The following is an 18,121-nucleotide window of genomic DNA, read 5'->3' as shown; positions in this document are numbered from 1 at the left end:
CTTCTCTGCAAGGGTTTGGGTAGTGATGGTCAGACCACCAAAGATTAAAAACGTTGACAATCACAATTCAATAAATAGATGTTGAAAATATCCTGCATTGAAATAAATGTCTTGTCAGCTTTTCTATATGATTCTTAGCATTACCAAAATGTTTTGCCCTTGTCAGAATTAACTATGGGCACAATTCCATGGAATTAAATGCACTCAACTCCTATTGAAATCAAGAGAGTTTGCACACTTGTAAGACACAATTACGATAAATGGACAACACCTGAAGGCATATTTAATTTTAATTTAATTAACTCCCACAGAAGTCATTTTTAAAAGATTTTTATTTCTGCAGAAGTTGGCTATAGAAAGCACTGAATGGCTGACTCCAATGGAAACTAGATACAGCCCTGTGTTTTAGCTTAACAGTGTTATAGATCCTATCTCTTGATGATCCAAAGGAATAGCTGGAATATAGAAGTACCAAATATTTATTTAAATCAGTAAGTACAAAATTTTATCAGAAAATACATTTTTCATATGTTACAATCAGTAAACTAAAATACCTCCAGGAAGTGCCTTTTTGCCCTTCAAAAAATAAATGAAGCTTAATGCAAATGTGCTGAACATTTTCTCAAACAGTGAAGACGACATGAAGTCCTAGCTTATGGATCACCTTAGGATACGTTCAACTAAACAACTTATTTGTTTTATGTATTTAACTGATATTTATGCTGCCTCTCTCTAATGGCTCCAGGGAGCTTTCGAAAGATAATAAAAACCAATAAAATGCTATCTAGCAATTGACTGATTGATTATGTGCTAGCAAGTGGTTGTTTGCTTTTAGCAATCACCAAATCCTAAAAAAAAAAAAAAATAGAAAAGCTCTAAAAGGATTTAAGTTACAGTATAGTTATACTTATTGTTTAATATTTAAACAAAAAACGATCATATAGTATATGCTCTTGTTCAACACTGAATGTAACAGATGCTATTTTTTATAATTAATCATGACTGAGAACTATCTGTGTTGGTTCCCCTGCTGGCCTCATTTGCTTGGCACACCTAAATTAACTCAGTGGACACATCACACTAAACATAATGCAGTTTCTTTGGGTTTGGCTTACTATGTGGCCCCTGTGATTTGTAAATCAAGATTTACAGCTTAGCATGATGCATGAATTCAGATAAAATCTTGTTAAATATGGCATAGTGTAGCAAAAAATGGCTTAATGCAATCCATAAATGTTATCTATCAATTGTTTCAATCTTTCTCAATTGGTTCTCAAGACTTTGCTAGAACTGTATCTTCCAGCACATTAGCTGCTCCACATTCCCCTGCTGATTTCTTCTTTCTCATAAATATCTGAAGAGTTGAGATACATGTGCAAAATTTGGACAGAGCTAGTGTTGCATGTTCCCGATATTTCTGCTGAGAGAAAAGCAGTCAAACTACACGATGAAGGAAATGTCTGGGGTTCAAGGAATCAAACTTCTGGAAGCCTACTTGCCTCCTGCTAATGGATTGGCCTGACTGAATCTCCTGAACCATAACAAATTATTCACACCAGAGGTGCTGCTAAAATTAATGGAAATGGCCTATTATACCAACTTCTCAGCTAGGCTTTTATTGCCATTTTCAAATTAAACCAAAATAACTGTTGTTGATCTTTATCACTTGGCCATTCAAGGTAAGTTTTGGTATTCATTAATTTTCGGAGTTTGCAAAACCTTTCCGGAATTGTTTTTGTTGGAATAGGTTCCAGGAGGACCAAAATGGCTGTGTCATTATTCTCATCAAAAAAACGGAAGTGAGAAAAATCTAATTCATACTTGCACCACTCACTCCGTACAAAATTCTCCGAAAGCACAAAAAGGGTTTTAGAGCTCTTCTCAATGGAGTCAATAATATTGTCTACAATCCATTTGCCAGGCATAAAATCTCTTTTATGAAGACAGAGTTTAAAGGGAGGGTTTGCTTGCTCCAACATCTGGACCATCACATTTTCCACCCATTCAGAATCTTGTTCACTGTAGGAAATGAACGCATCATAGCAGACTGCCTGGTCATGGGTCCTTTGAGGCTTGCGTTTTGCTTTAAGCCAGGCTAAGGTCATGCGCATATACCAGATGACATGAAACTTGTAGCAAAGAAAGGCTGCCACCAAAATGATCAGGATGATCAGAATACAAAGGATGGACACGAAAGAAGTGAAATGACAGTCAGTCAGTTGTAGCCGGGCAACTCCGATTTGCTCCCCTTTTACATAATCTGGAGAATCACAGATGTAATTTTCAGGCCAACCACTAAAGATATTATCTCTTCTTGGATAAGACTGTACAAAGGAAACAAATTCACACTTGCATTGAAAGCTGTTGTAACGGGCATCCAGCATCTTCAGTTCTATAAACGTCTCCAGTTCCTGCTCAGAGAACATGAACACATTGTTTTCTCTAATGGTCAAAAAACTTACATGAGGGATGAAGGCAGCATCTGGCAGAACTTTTAATCTATTATTTTTAAGGTAAAGTTCCTGAAGATGAGGCAGGCTCACTTTAAAATCATAGAGGAAATTGTTGCTTGCATCCAGAATTTCTAAAGAGTCCGGGATGCAACCTGTCAGTTTCTCTACTCTGCAGCCAGAGATGTTTAAATATTTCAAGCTTCTTGGCCAAAGGCACGATTCTGGCATTTGTTCCAAGTTATTCTGACTGATATCTAGGTTAGTAAGACTGACTAAATGAGCCACACTTCTTGCTGTTCTATCAATATGGGTTAAAGAATTCTGACTAACATTGAGAGTCTGCAGTTTAGGCCAACTGCCTGGACACAATGAATGCTCCAAAAACAAATCCTGTAACAAATTTGAATTGAAATCAAGATACTGTAATGAAAGGAATGTTTTTGCAAAATTGCAAGGCACTAGAAAAACTTTTGTATTTTCAATGGTCAGTTTGGTAATATTCTCTACAAGATACCACACGGATGAAAGATCTGAAAATAAGTAAAACGAATCTATTTTTAAATTCCGAATTGTTATTATAAGTCCATTACGGGAAATACGCCGACTAGTATAGAAATGGCCAGTGCCTTGTAAAGTGCTATCTATAATTTCTAACTCTTGTAGCTGGCTCATATCAGATAATGCTTCCATTAAGGGAAAAACTTCATTTTCTAAAAATTCACTATCTCTAAATCCAAGCTTTTGAGCAATCATTGGAATCTCTCTGAAATAACCGATAAGGGGTGAAAGGTTACGGTGTATATTTCTCAGTTCAAGAAACACCACAGAATTTTTAACATCATTTAAAATCTGACGCAATGTGGAGCTGACAGTTACATTCAAAATAATGTGATTTATGCGCTCAAGAGATTGTAGAGCTCCTGGTGAATATTGTTGAAGACTCTGTCCTTCAATTTCCAGTTCTTCAAGAACTGAAATTCCTTCAAAATCTTTTGTCTGTAAAGTAGAGAATTTATTGTTTCCTAAGTATAGATATCTTAGCTTTTGTAAGCCAGAAAATAATGGAAATTTGCCGAGTTTCAAGTAGGAATTCCCCTTTATGTTTAACTTCTGTAAAGAAGAAAGATTTTTGAACCAAAAGGGTGACAAGTAGGTCAGGTTATTCCATGATAAATCCAAATGCTCCAGCTTTCCAAGGAAGTCAAATGCATGGTCGTCAATTGTCTGAATTGAATTAGATTGAAGCAAAAGTGTTCTAAGATTGACTGCAAACTTTAGATCAACATCTCCAATATGCACAATGCTATTGGAGGTCAGGTCCAGTCCCAAAACAGCATTTGATAGACCCAGTGGAATTGTGTGCAGACTCTTCCTATGAAAATTGCAATGAGCAACATCACAAAACGGAATGATCTTTTCAGCAGAAAGACTTTTAGCTCCAGCAATCGAGATAAAACAAAGACTCCAAATTGGAAAAATCATGATTATCTAAAAGATTAAACAAAATTCAATGTGATTAGAATGCTATAACGCATAAGACATTTGGTAATTCTAAGTAATTTGGTTAAAAAATTAAAAAGCAGTCAATATTTACAAATATCACACAGACAGCTAGAAGTAGCTTTAATGACAGTTGGACATTATTTCTTATGCATTCAGCTAGACAAGTGGTTCTCTACCCCCAGGGGGCTGCAATGTTATCACAGGGGGTCCAAAAAAGCTTGATGCATGTTAGTATGCTAATATGTTAAATCAGTAGTTCTCAACCTGTGGGTCGGGACCCCATTTGGGGTCGAACGACCATTTCACGGGGGTCACCAAACAATGCAGTCCGCCATTTTTTCCCCCTTTTCCTTAGCTGTGCTACTCCCTTTTATTCTATTGGCTTTTGAAAGCCAATAGAATAGACTCTCTTGAATAGAGTCTAATTCTATTGGCTTTCAAAAGCCAATAGGACTTGTCCAGGCTGTCTCTGCCCTGCTGAGTCCACCAAAAGTCCCATTCTGCAAACGGTGCTGCACCAGTTGAGTAATCCTCGACTTACGACCGGGTGAGTAGTCCTCGACTTATGACCGGTTGGTGTCGCGGCATTAAAAAGGTTGAGAAGCACTGTGTTAAATCTTAAGTCTTGGTGGTTCCTGACCATGGTTCATGGCCACAAAAGATTTTTAAAGGTGGGTCCATGATGAAGAAAAGGCTGAAAACCACTGAGCTAGACTATATACTGACCACAAAATATAATTTATACCCAAATGTATATAAAATATAGTTTATATCCCATTATGAAAGCTGTGGATTCAACATGGGCACACTTATGTTATTCAGTTCAAATCAGAGCTAAATCCATATCTGAGAATCCAAAGCTTCAGGAACTATACTAAGAGCTATTTTCTTTTTTTGGTTCCTAATCTCAATCCCTTGAAAACCAGAGTTTACATATCTGGCTTTAAACACTGGAGCACATGAGAAAATAAAAGAGAAGCATAGCAAAAGGACAAAAGGAACCCAAGAAAGGAATGTTGCCGCACCTGATTAGTTTCCCTTGATCCTGATGGTCTTTATCCAGATCAGTTGCGGACAAAGATTGACATATCAAATTTACATTTTCTTTTTAACACTTTTATATCTGAACCTTTTACGAAGGATGTCTCCTCTGCATGCCATAAACCAATTGACCTAGAAGTAGAAAAATCAGAGAAAAAGTACATTTAATCAGAACATGTTACATTTCCAGAACATTTGCTCTGATGCTCACCATGTTAGTAATAGTAATAGTAGTAAAGTTGGAAGGGACCTTGGAGGTCATCTAGTCCAACCCCCTGCTCAGGCAGGAAACCCTACACCATTTTGGACAAATGGCTGTCCAGTCTCTTCTTAAAAACTTCCAGTGTTGGAGCATTTACTGATTCTGGAGGCAAGCTGTTCCACTGATTAATTGTTCTCACTGTCAGGAAGTTTCTCCTTAGTTCTAGGTTGCTTCTCTCCTTGATTAGTTTCCACCCGTTGCTTCTTGTCCTGCCTTCAGGTGCTTTGGAAAATAGCTTAATTCCCTCTTCTTTATGGCAGCCCCTGAGATATTGGAATACTGCTATCATGGTTAGTTGCCTGGTTGTTTTGCCATACCCATTTTAAATCAAGTTGCTTATTTATTTCAGATGTTTTAGCTAAATAACCCAGGAGATTTCTATTATGAACAGGCACACTGCAACAGCATTTTGAGAATAGCTAGAACTTTTTCTAGCAACTTGGAAATCATAGGTTTTAGTGTATTTGGCACTCCCTAATGTCTAGATCAGGGCTTTTCAACCAGTGGTACGGGTACTACCTATGGTACATTGGTACCTGGCAGGTGGTACGCGACCATCCTAGAAAAGTGGTAGCGGGGGAGGGGAATGAGCTGAACCGATGGCAGCACCGCACAAGCCTGAGCGAGAGATGGCTGGAGATGCAGGGCTGTCAGGGCTCAGCGGAAGTGCCAGGATCAGCGCCACGCTCCAGCTGGAACTCAGCACTGATCCTAGCGCTTCTGCTGAGCCCTGAAGAAGCATCAATCAGCTGGAAAGCAGCACTGATCCTGATGCTTTCTGCTGAGCCCAGAAGAAGCGCCGATCAGCTGGAATGTTGCAGCATCTCCAGGGTCTTGTGATTTACATTCAGATGCTTGGCAACTGATTCATATTTATGACAGTGTCCCAGGGTCATGTGAAGTGACCAAAACCTGCTGCAACCACCCAGCAAATGGGGGGGGAATAAAAACCAAACACCCTCATCCCACCCCTGCTGCCAATCCTCAACAGAAATGCTCACAACAATGAAAACCTCGGACAGGAGGAAGAACGCAGCCAGGCGGGCAGGCAGGTGTCTTGCTCAGCTGTGGCTTGGGGGGGCACTTTTTTCAGTGCCATTGTAACTTCGAACAGACACTAAGTGAACTGTTGTAAGTCGAGGACTCCCTGTACTTTATCACTTTTTTCCCTTTTTTTTTTGGTCATCAAGTTTTTGACACCTTGCTAGGTGACTGGTGGTACTCGGATGTTGCCATATCCTAAAAGTGGCACAATGGGTGAAAAGGTTGAAAAGCCCTGGTCTAGATTATAGCTTTGCTACGTGAACCTATATCAGTGATGGCGAACCTTTTAGAGACCGAGTGCCCAAACTGCAACCCAAAACCCACTTATTTATCGCTGGGTGCCAGGTGGGCGTGGTCCCTTGGTGGGCGTGGCTGTGGTGATCATGGCAGATTGGGTGGGTGTGGCCAAGGTGGACGTGATCACCTCAATGTTGCTCATGGGGAGGGACGCCAGTGGGGGCCAGGCAGGGTTGGAGATCCCGGGGGTCTCTGGCAGGTGAGGTAGTGGGCAGGAGGCTTGTCCTGTGGGGTGGAGCGAGGCAAGGCAAGGCAGGGTGGAGATGCCATTGTCACAGGGCAAGGTGAGGCAGGTTGGGGCGGCTGCTGCCTGACATCATCAGCCCCTGCACACAGAGGCCAGTGAGCGCATGGGTGCTGGGATACATCTGGCCATATGGGACCTCGGTGAGTTAGCGGGCAGCTGGTTGAAAAGGGATGGTTGCCATCTCCGGGGCATGGCGCGCATGCCCACAGAGAGGGCTCTGGGTGCCTCCTTTGGCACTCATGCCATAGGTTCGCCACCACTGACCTATATATTTCAATGTAGAGGCACGATACAATAGTTTTAAAAAGAAGTCATTCCCACAAATTCAATGGGATGCAGTCACAAATGAGTGGATATTAGCAAGACTGTGGAATTCATAGCCCTATAAAAGTTGTTAAATTGTAACTGTCAGCATCCCTTACCACTGATCATGCTGAATCAGCTCTTGGTAAATCAAACACATAAACTTCTGCTTATCAGTTCAGAAGAACAAGTGCAAACCCAAATCTGAATATATCATAGATATATGTTATATTCATCTAGACATCTGTAACAAAAGTCCACCGGTAGGAAATGTTTTAATAAATTAACTAATATAACTGATCTTAAAAATGTTTTAATAAATTAACTAATATAACTGATCTTAAAAATGCATACTTGGTATATTCACCTCGGTAACTTTCCAAACAATATCTATGCCATGGCTAGCCAGAATTAAATGGAATTATTCCACAAAATGTTTGAACAAAGCACATAGAGTTTATTTTCTAAATCTGTTACTGTTATTCACATTTAGTTCTGTCCTGAGAAAGGAAACAATTGTGAAAACTAACACATTCAGGTTAATTTGACCTTTGTATCAAAGAAGAAACAGATTTATCATTTCTTGTCATAACTAATGTGCACAGATTTCAAGCAAATTAAAATACAAAACAATGAGCAGTGTGACTGCCATGGAAGAGTGAAATTACAGATTATAATAAATTACAGAATGGGGGAGGACCTAAAAGAAATGTGGCGAACCTATGGCACGGGTGCCAGAGGTGGCACTCAGAGCCCTCTCTGTGGGCACGTGCGCCGCCGCTCCAGTCCTAGGTCTTCAGCTGGGTTTTATAAAACCTTTTCGCTTTAGGCCTCTGCCGCCGTATACAAAAAAAAAAAAAAAAAGGTTCAATCAGTCAATTTCAATTTCTCTCGGGGAAAAAAAGTTCTTGCAAAGTTGGAATTGATTGATTGAACTTTTTAGTTCCACCTAGTCTGCTGTTACCACCACAGCGACGCCCACCCAATGGGCCACACCCACCTAATGGGCCACACCCACCCGGCACCCGACAATGCATAAGTGGGTTTTGGGTTGCAGTTTGGGCACTCGGTCTCTAAAAGGTTCGCCATCACTGACCTAAAATGATGATGTGATTGCAATCTTTATAATGAGCTCATCCTAAAAATATTTATTTTTTTCTCCATTTTAATTCACCACTTTCATGATTACATTATTTATTTAGATTACTTGATTATGGGCTAGGCCACTTTCTTCTGCTTCTTTAGATTCCCTTGAATATTCTAGGAATGCTATCATAATTTCTCAGTGATTAATACCCATTGCAAAGACAAACTATAGTGCACTTTACCCATTCATTTCTTGTAGGAGTAAGCATGCACAGGCAACATGATTATCTCTTATTTGTGACAAATTGGGGCAGACTACATAGGATTACATGTTCTACATTTGCTTTAAGTTTAGACACCAAAGAACACAAGTGAAGAATTCTGAAATGGTCTCCTGCCTACAGATTCCTTTCCCTTTCCAGAGAATTTCCCTACCCAACCAATCATATCTCTGATGTCCAATAGATTAAAGGAAAAATGGCCCTTGAAATAGATAGACCCAGTGGGGCTGTAGTTCTATGGCAGGGGTAGGCAACCTTGGCTCTTTTATGACTCGTGGACGTCAACTCCCAGAATTCCTGAGCCAGCCAAGCTGGCTCAGGAATTCTGGGAGTTGACGTCCACGAGTCATAAAAGAGCCAAGGTTGCCTACCCCTGCTCTATGGCAATGGCTGAGGATGCTCCAGCTGCAATTCTGGATGAACCACTGCCAATCAGTGTTGAGAATACTAGGTTGAATGAACTGGAAACTTCAGATAAGACAACTTCTCATTGCATCCAAGACTATAGATTCAACTTGTTGCCAATGCACAGTGGACCTTGAAGAACAATTCATTTAGTGACCGTTCAAAGTTACCATGGCAGTGAAAAAAGTGACTTATGACCGGTTTTCACACGACCATTGCAGCATCCCCATGGTCACGTGATCAAAATTCAGATGCTTGGCAAGTGGTTCATATTTACGACGGTTGCAGTGTCCTGGGGAGTCACGTGATCAGCTTTTGTGACCTTCTGACAAGCAAATTCAATGGGGAACTCAGGTTCATTTAATAACCATGTTAATAACTTAACTGCAATGATTCACTTAACAACTGTGGCAAGAAAAGTTGTAAAATGTGGCAAAACTCGGTTAACCAATGTTTCACTTAGCAACATAAATTTTGGGCTCATAACTTGCCGTAAGTTCAGTACTACCTGTATTCCAAGAACCAACAGATCTATCACTAGCAGGTAGACGTCTATAGCAGTTATACACAATGTGTATAGACAAGAACATGACCATGATGAGCAGTCCATGTTGTATTAGCAATAAAGAATTATTTTATTTTCATAATTCTATTTCCACCAGTGTTTCATAGCCACACAACTCCTATTCATTAGGAGAATATCCAGATTTACTTTCTCTCTGCCTATTCCTCAGCAATGCAGACAAATCACACAGACAGGAAACCAACAGAAACTGAAACTAATATGTTCTTTCAGAGACTGAGAATAAAGTCTAAACTATTTATAACAGGATTAAGTCTAACTCTGCTAAGCGATGAGTGAAGCCAGGAAAAAAAGGTGCCAATGCAAACATAAACACTAGGAGAACAGCAGACAAAGCGAAAGATGTGACATATTTTTATTAGCAAAGTTACTGTGTTTTTTTCTGGTTAAAAAAAAAAGCATATGAATTCATCACATCTTGCACATCACAAGAAATGTGAGGACTCATAGTAACCGAATGATAGGATGGGGCTTAGTCTAGTCAACATAATTGATTCACTCTTTAAATGAAAATTACCAGCAAAAGCATTACATGCAATATACTGCATTGCACGAATGTAAAGCATGTATGAGCATACATGCCCACATATGACTTTGGGCTAAGTCCTGTGTGGATATCTGACTTCATCACTTACAAATGAAATCTTTGTAAGATTCCCATAAAAGGGAGCAGTAGTGGTTCTACACAATTGATGTATTTCCCCAAAGCACAATATCGCCATTTCACCTTTAACATTTGAGATATTATATTTAAAGGCACATGACATTTTCCTAGCATGTTTTTCTTCGTAAGAGTCACCTTAGACGCCTCTCATATCATCAGTACATACATAACTTAAACATCATCACAGGACAGTTCAGGTCTACATTACCGCCGCGTCTTCTTGCTGTCTTCTTCGTCTTCCTGCACCTGTTAAAATTCCAGTTACCCCACAGAGGGCAATACATAAAAAAAAATAAAATAAAACAAAAACGCAGGCTGATTCGCAAACTCACACGGAACGGCTTTCTACGCCGAGTTGGTTGCTAGGTAGCTTCATGAATTTAGCTTTAATCTTTAAAGGAAAAAAAAAAACGAATTAAAAGAAACGCGGAAACAAAAGGCACGCCTCTGGCGTTATTACTCACTCGGCGAGCTTCCCAAAGCCCCCGGCTGCCTCCCGCAACTTCTCCGACGGTTCCGCAACGTCGGATTCGCCTCCTCGGAAGAAGCGGCTGCGAACGAGCCAGCGCGGCGTCCCCGAGCGGAAGGCGGCAGCGTTTGGGGCGTGTGGGCGGTGGCTTCCCCTCAGTCGAAGACAGATTTAGATTTCGATATTTCCTTCCCGATAGCCACACCTCTCGCTGCCCCCCAGGCGGTCCCCCCCTTCTTAGGCTTAGCAGTTGCGCCTCAATTTTAAGTTTTTCTGCGCAAACTGCCTCAAGTTGGCCTGGAGGGACGGGGTAGCCCTGATTTAAAGCAACTGCGCAGCCTTCTCAGTTCAGAGCGCACCGCGTTTTTTTACATTTTTCAACCAGCACAGTTGGGGCTCCTCCAAGGTCCCTTTCCAGCTTTGTTATTCTGTAATTATTAAAAGATTTTCACTTCATTCCCCGCGTTCAATTTCGCGGAGAGGGAGGAACGACACATCAACCGTGGGCTGTCTTTCCTCACTCGTGCTCCTGTCTAGAAAGACGTTTATTTGCAATATGATGCTTTCCTTTGATATTTTGCTGACTCAAAATATTCTGCTGCTTGCAAATGAGTGCACTGTGGTGCTTCTTCCCCATCGAATCTGGCGAACTAGGGTTAAAAAAATAATAATTGCCTTCTACTTTCTGCATCAGCTCAGCTGAAAATACCCAGTTTAACTTTCTAGGTAGCAAGGACTGCATTGTAGAAACTGTGTCACGTCTTACATAAAAGTAGTTTTTTTCTCCATTGTTTAATAAGTATAGAAAAATGGACTTATCCGAAACCGAGGGACGTTCTTCTAAATAGATGCTTATTGTTCTGATCGGTTACTTATTCTGTACTCTTGTTTCTTTCAACTCATGCAATCTTCCAGAATATTTTATGAGATCATATTATTTCAGGTTGATCATTAGCAGCAATAATGTCAATCATTGCATCAGGCTATTGCTTTGTTCCTGTCTTATTGTTATTCTTGCAATTTATTTTTACGTGAAATTGTCTTGTTTTTGTGTGAACCATCCAGAGTCACCGCGAGCTGGGTGGCGCACCAATTTGATAAATAAACAATAGGTATGCACTGGTCCTAATGTTTGGTTGTATTTCCTCATATTTTGCAGCATGCATTAGAACAGTGGTTCTCAACCTTTTTAATGCCGCGACCCCCAACCGGTCGTAAGTCGAGGACTACTCAACCGGTAGTAAGTTGAGGACTACTCAACTAGTGCAGCACTGTTTGCAGAATGGGACTTTTGGCGGGCTCAGCAGGGCAGAGACAGCCTGGACAATTCCTATTGGCTTTTGAAAGCCAATAGAATTAGACTTTATTCAAGAGAGTCTATTCTATTTGCTTTCAAAAGCCAATAGAATAAAAGGGAGTAGCACAGCTAAGGAAAAGGGGGGGGGAATGGCGGACTGCGTTGTTTGGCGACCCCCGTGAAATGGTCGTTCGACCCCAAATGGGGTCCCGACCCACAGGTTGAGAACCACTGCATTAGAAAGTCCAGGAGTTTATGCTTTATGGAATATAGGTAAAGGTTTCTCCTGCCCAGTCATGTCTGACTCTAAGGGGATGATGCCCATCTCCATTTCTCCATTATTCTCTGTTAGTCTTGATGACTTTCTGTGGGATCGTCCATCGGGACTTGGCAGAGTCTAGCTAGCCCATACACTCTGCAAATGTTCCTGCACAATGCCACCTACTGATATTCTTGCCTGCATCTTGCACCCTGCCACTATGTGTTGGACTGTCTCCAAAGCCATTTTGCATAGTTTGCACCTTGGGTCCTAATTAGTGTAGTAGCCTTTTTTTGGCTGGTGTACAGTGCATGTAGGTTGGACTTGGGGGTGGAAACTTCTGTACATTTTGAAGAGCTTCTGGGTCTTCACATTGGTAGCTTCCATGTCCTCTTTTGACCAGTTCATTATACCAGCAGGGTATCCGATGACTGCCAGGGCATATGTGTGAACTTTTGAAATTAAAATAATTTATGTAAACTGAAGATTGCATATCCATTTGGATCAGGTGTAATACAGACTGGATGAAGAATGTGTTTAGTGATATCCTCTGTTCATTATGGGTGGCTCATAAGTCTGATTTAATTCGAAGTTGTTTGCTGTTTTATTGTCATCCACAGCTCTTTTATTGAAAATTCCAGCTTTTTATTGAAAATTCTGTTTATTCTTATATGATTAGTATTAGGGTTTGATTTGGAGCAATAGCGACAATAATCCACTTTCAAAATGTATTCCCTATTAGAAAAGTAGCCAATGATTTCTTCATTTTGGACAATGCTCAACAATTTCAGAGTAATTGCAGATCCTAGATTTAATATTACACTCAGCTACTACAAAAAAGTGAAGTTGCATTGCTATATCCTCTAGGATCTAGAAAACAAATGATCTTTTGTTCATGTTCTGGAAATTCTGATTTTCCACTGCGGCCTGGTGTTTATACGCTTTCCTGCCAATTCAGTTTTTAAAAAACATTAGTTGGAATTTCTAAGTAGTTGGCATGTCTGGAAAGCATGAAAGTATTTTTCTGAAAGATCTGTTGTTTAGATTTACATTTCCAAAAACCACTAGTAGTCCTGCTGTTTCAGTTTCTGAATCTGCTCTGGAATCTCCCTAAGTGACTTAAAAATACTTTTTGTTCTGTTTTTTTCCCCTTTAGCTTTACTGAAAGTTAAGTTAAGTTCATGTAAACCAGGCACCAATTGAATCAGTCAAAAGTGACATGAACTTGATATATTTTAATCACTGAACAGAAGGCAGATGAGTGAGCAACAGCCCTGAAATACTGTCTTTGAGAATATTATATTCTTTTTTGGGGGTAGACTGGTCGACCAAAGGCTGGGGTGGTTTCTTCACCTTTCAGGAGGCCAAAAAGGTGGGTACAGATGTCACCCCTGGGAGCACAATGTTACAGAGGAACTGGTTAGGTCGGGTAGGCAACCTTGGCTCTTTTATGACTCGTGGACTTCAACTCCCTATGGTGGCTCAGAAATTCTGGGAGTTAAAATCCACGAGTCGTAAAAGAGCCAAGGTTGCCTACCCCTGGGTTAGGTGAAGATCTGAGTCGTAACTATGTTGTAATATTGATAAGAACTTTCTTTTTTATATTCCCCCATTAAAATGAACCAGCAATTCACAAACTAATCACACGATCCTTGTCCCATTTCCTGTTTATTCAATAAATGCAAGAGTTGTCATATGAACTACTAATATACCGTATGCTTTACTCTCACTTCCCTTAAACAATAGCAAATCTAGATGAAGTCTTGCTGGACATGAAATTTTTCCAGAAATGCTGACAGTGACATCAAAAAACTCTCTTACATGTTTACACCTCTTTCCTTATAGGGAAAAAAACATTGTTCATTACTCTATTAGTAAGTGATGATGTATTAGGATGAGAAATAGAGAATGTTTATGAAATAAGATAAGAATATATTTAAGTAAGTAATATGTATATTCTAGATATGATAACTTCTATGTAGTGAAATAAAGGAAATTTGGATTACCCGAAACTCAAACACGATGGATATTAAAGTTAAATTGGAATATTGTAATTAAAAATTAGGTAAAACTCAAAACAGGACATGGATATGTATAAGCAAAAAATATATTGATAAATATTTTAACTAAGTTTGTTATAATTAGAAATCTACTAGCCTAAATGTGATATAGCAAATGTTAAGGGAAATAGAGAAGGAATTTCTGATGATGTAACCTGAGATATGCACCAAAGACTTTGTTATCGAACCACTGATTATCCAGTCACCACGCTGCTTCCCGAATACTTAATGTAAAACTGGAAAAACCAATAAAATTTGTTTTTAAAAAAACATTGTTCATTAAGGGTGAAAGGGATTGACCAACAGTTTTATGGATGAGTCTCCAATGAGATATTCATGAACAACACTGTCCCTTAACTAGTTGTCAACCATCAAAAATCTTCTGCTCTGATTTAGAAATTATTTTTTAAAAGTAGAAATGAGTCTATTACAAAGGAAAATGCCAATCTTAAGCAGAGGGTAATAAATTAAAATGTTAAGAGAGTATCCTAAAAGATTAAAAAGAATGATTGATAGCAACCTCAGAAGTTTATTTATTCATTATTTGTAAGATTTCTAAACCACCTTAAACAGCAATGGTCTTCCCCGTAACACATATTTTAACCATTGTCTACGAGGCTACAATAGCAAGGACTGTTCTTGCCCACCAAGATCAAAGCTGTTCCACAGGGGATTATCACCCTGAGAGCATTTTCCAGACACTTAAGTCCTGTCTTAGATTCCTTAGATCAGTGGTTCTCAACCTTTTTAATGCCGTGACCCCCAACCGGTCGTAAGTCGAGGACTACTCAACCAGTTGTAAGTCGAGGACTACTCAACTGGTGCAGCACCATTTGCAGAATGGAACTTTTGGCGGGCTCATTAGGGCAGAGACAGCCTGGACAATTCCTATTGGCTTTTGAAAGCCAATAGAATTAGACTCTATTCAAGAGAGTCTATTCTATTGGCTTTCAAAAGCCAATAGAATAAAAGGGAGTAGCACAGCTAAGGAAAAGGGGGAAAAATGGCGGACTGTGTTGTTTGGCAACCCCCATGAAATGGTCGTTCGACCCCAAATGGGGTCCCGACCCACAGATTGAGAACCACTGCCTTAGATGTAAGCTACACTGGAATTGTACAATATGTCTACTACATTTTCTAAATTCTACATTTATTAATATGCACACACATTGGGAAGGAAAAGGTCTGAGAGACTGAAAAAACAAAGCATTTTAATATTTTTGTCAATAAGATTGAATGTTGAGGCTCTTATGTCTCTGTGGCACTCAGTAAGAAGTCAACTGACTGACAGTGAAATAGTAAGAAGCCATGTCAGCTAGAAATATTGTGTAACAAAAATAGGAGAAAGCTGACTGAAAGCAGATTAAAAATTATCGCTGAAATTCACTGAAAAAAAGAAGGATGAAACATGGGAGTCAATTATTATGTATGATCAAGTCATACATAATACATACTTACATAGCAATCATATGGATTGATTTTTTTCCCCTCATGACAATCTATCCCATATCTCTTCTTTCAAGTCTCCTATGACCAAGTCTGCTGGAGTATCATTGCCATTGTAACTAAGTCAATCCACTTTGTTGCTGGTCATCCTCTTCTCTCTCCAGGTATGGGAAATCAAATCTCAAACAAAATCTAATTTTGTAAAATACTTTCCCTAACCTGATCTATTTAGACAATTAGAAATAGATTTGTGAGTAAGAAACATACTTTAGTGCAAGTCAATCCCCTTATAGGCTAATGTGCCTTAGTTGCTATATAAATGGTATTGTAATAGAGCTAGGGCTCAGTGGAATGAAGTGACAGCCTTTATAAAAGGAAAATCATGTATAAATTACATGATCTAATTCCATTGGCTCCCCACCCCCCATATCAGAGTAACACCATGGGAAGTAGATTTTCTCTGCAATGTAAATTGTGCATTGCTTAAACACAAAAGTAATTGGGGGATTTCGTCTTGAATGGACAAAGGTCTCATTAATGCTGAATATCTTACACAAAAGGAGAACATTTTTTCCCCTTATCAATAGGTAGGAGATGCAAATAGTGAAAGTAAGTAGCCGAAACAGAGTCAAGAGAAAACCACTGCCTTCTGTGGGTTTGAACATCTTTTTTGAAACCCACTGTGGTTTTACAACGGGGACTTTATCTATGGACCAAGAGAAATCAGGATCCTCCATGAGTAGACTTTACCTCATGAGGAAGGCTCCCCAGACTGTCTCTCTCCGAAGAAGGAAGTGAGAATAAATCTAGCACGCCATTGAATAGAACTAAGTCTATAAGCATTTTTACCTTAAAGAATCATGAATTCAGTGATGCTTATTTTCAGATAAGGTGTTGCTCATCATCTTTGGTGAATCATTCCTCTTTACCAATTTCTTAGTTCAGTGGTGGTGAACCTATGCACGGGTGCCAGAGGTGGCACTCAGAGTCCTCTCTGTGGGCATGCGCGCCATTGCCCCAGTCCTAGGCCTTCAGCTGGGTTTTATAAAACCTTTTCGCTTTAGGCCTCTGCCGCCATGTGCAAAAAAAAAAAAAAAAAGTTCAATCAGTCAATTTCAACTTCTCGTGGGAAAAAAAGATCTTGCAAAGTTGGAATTGATTGATTTAACTTTTTAGTCCCACCCAGTCTGCCATTACCACAGCAGCCACGCCCACCCAATTGGCCATGCCCACCCAATGGGCCACACCCAGCCAATGGGCCACACCCACTCAGCACTTGACGATGCGTAAGTGGGTTTTGGGTTGCAGTTTGGGCACTCGGTCTCTAAAAGGTTCGCCATCACTGCCTTAGTTGATGCTAGTGGAGTTGCAAGGCAGCCAGGAACGTTTGAACAAGGGTCTTTTACCTGCCTGGTGCTAGCTAGTGGTGACATATCATTTGGAGTCAATGAAAGGTTCACTGTTTGGGATAGTTGTGAGAAAACAGACAAGAGTTCAATCTGTTCAGCATTGAATATACTGTAGGGAGCACTGCCTTGGCCAGAGCATCAAGTCTGGAAGTACTGACTTGGGGTTTGTGAAGACTGGATAAAAAAAAAAACTGGCTTAGTTTAAACACTAGCAAGAAATGGTTATGGGTTCACTGGAAATATTCAATCTTTATCTCTACCTGGAATCACCTTATGGAGAAGAGTTACAATTCAGGAGTTCTCCTGGACTTTCCTGCCTTTCAGGAATTTAACGGTTGGCAATCGGGGCCAAGAAATCTTTGTGCAATGAGATCTTGAGTACCAGCTATGGTTGGCTTTGGATTGGGAAGCATAATGATTTGTGCCTTCATCATCTTGTAATGCAATTAATGGAACAGAACAGAATAATAGATTAGGAAGGAACCTTGGAGGTCTTCTAGTCTAACCCCCGTTTCAAGCAGGAGACCCTATGCCATTCCATACCAGTGGTTACCCAGTCTTGCCCACAGCTTCTGAAGGCAAGCCATTCCACTGGTTAACAGTTCTGTTAGGAAATTTCTCCATAGTTCTAGGTTACTTCTCCTTGATTAGTTCCCATCATTTCTCATCTTGCCTTCTGATGCTTTGACCCTCTCTTCTTTGTGGCAGACCCTCAAATATTTTTCATGTCACCCTTAGTACTTCTTTTCACTATACTAGACATAATGCAATTCCTGCAACTGTTCTACATGTGTTTTGGCCTCCAGCCCTCTAATCATCTTTGTTGTTCTTTTCTGCAGAGTCTCAACATTTTTTTTATAATATGGTGTCCAAAACTGTATACAGTAAGTATGGTGTTAGTAAGGCTTTATAAAGCGGCACTAACACTTCACATGATCTTGAGTCTATATCACTGTTTAATGCAGACATGTCAAACTCATGACATCATGTGACGTCGTGGAACAGCGGCTTT

At 40.0% G+C, this 18,121-nt stretch overlaps 1 protein-coding gene across 3 annotated transcripts; it reads right to left on the bottom strand.

The window, feature by feature from the left end:
* Positions 1 to 323: 323 nt before the first annotated feature.
* Positions 324 to 11,159, bottom strand: TLR2 (toll like receptor 2). 3 transcript variants are annotated; one of them, XM_039346993.1, is made up of 3 exons: positions 10,634 to 11,159; positions 4,982 to 5,129; positions 324 to 3,941 (listed from the first exon to the last, which is right to left on the bottom strand). In XM_039346993.1, the coding sequence occupies exon 3, from the start codon at positions 3,933 to 3,935 to the stop codon at positions 1,608 to 1,610; it is 2,328 nt and encodes a 775-aa protein (XP_039202927.1). In that variant the 5' UTR covers positions 3,936 to 3,941; positions 4,982 to 5,129; positions 10,634 to 11,159; the 3' UTR covers positions 324 to 1,607. The 3 variants fall into 3 exon arrangements, with proteins under 3 accessions (XP_039202927.1, XP_039202929.1, XP_039202928.1); XM_039346995.1 differs by lacking the exon at positions 10,634 to 11,159 and adding an exon at positions 10,502 to 10,629; XM_039346994.1 differs by lacking the exon at positions 10,634 to 11,159 and adding an exon at positions 10,378 to 10,500.
* Positions 11,160 to 18,121: the final 6,962 nt, after the last annotated feature.

The sequence above is a fragment of the Crotalus tigris genome, unplaced genomic scaffold, assembly GCF_016545835.1.
Source record: "Crotalus tigris isolate CLP2741 ecotype Arizona unplaced genomic scaffold, ASM1654583v1 scf7180000018043.2394770, whole genome shotgun sequence".
Lineage (NCBI taxonomy): Eukaryota > Metazoa > Chordata > Lepidosauria > Squamata > Viperidae > Crotalus > Crotalus tigris.
This window is presented reverse-complemented; position numbering and strand designations above follow the sequence as displayed.

What these genes read in the sequence shown, in the direction of transcription:
- TLR2 (XM_039346993.1), bottom strand. Translation starts at nt 3,935, where the DNA reads ATGATTTTTCCAATTTGGAGTCTTTGTTTTATCTCGATTGCTGGAGCT.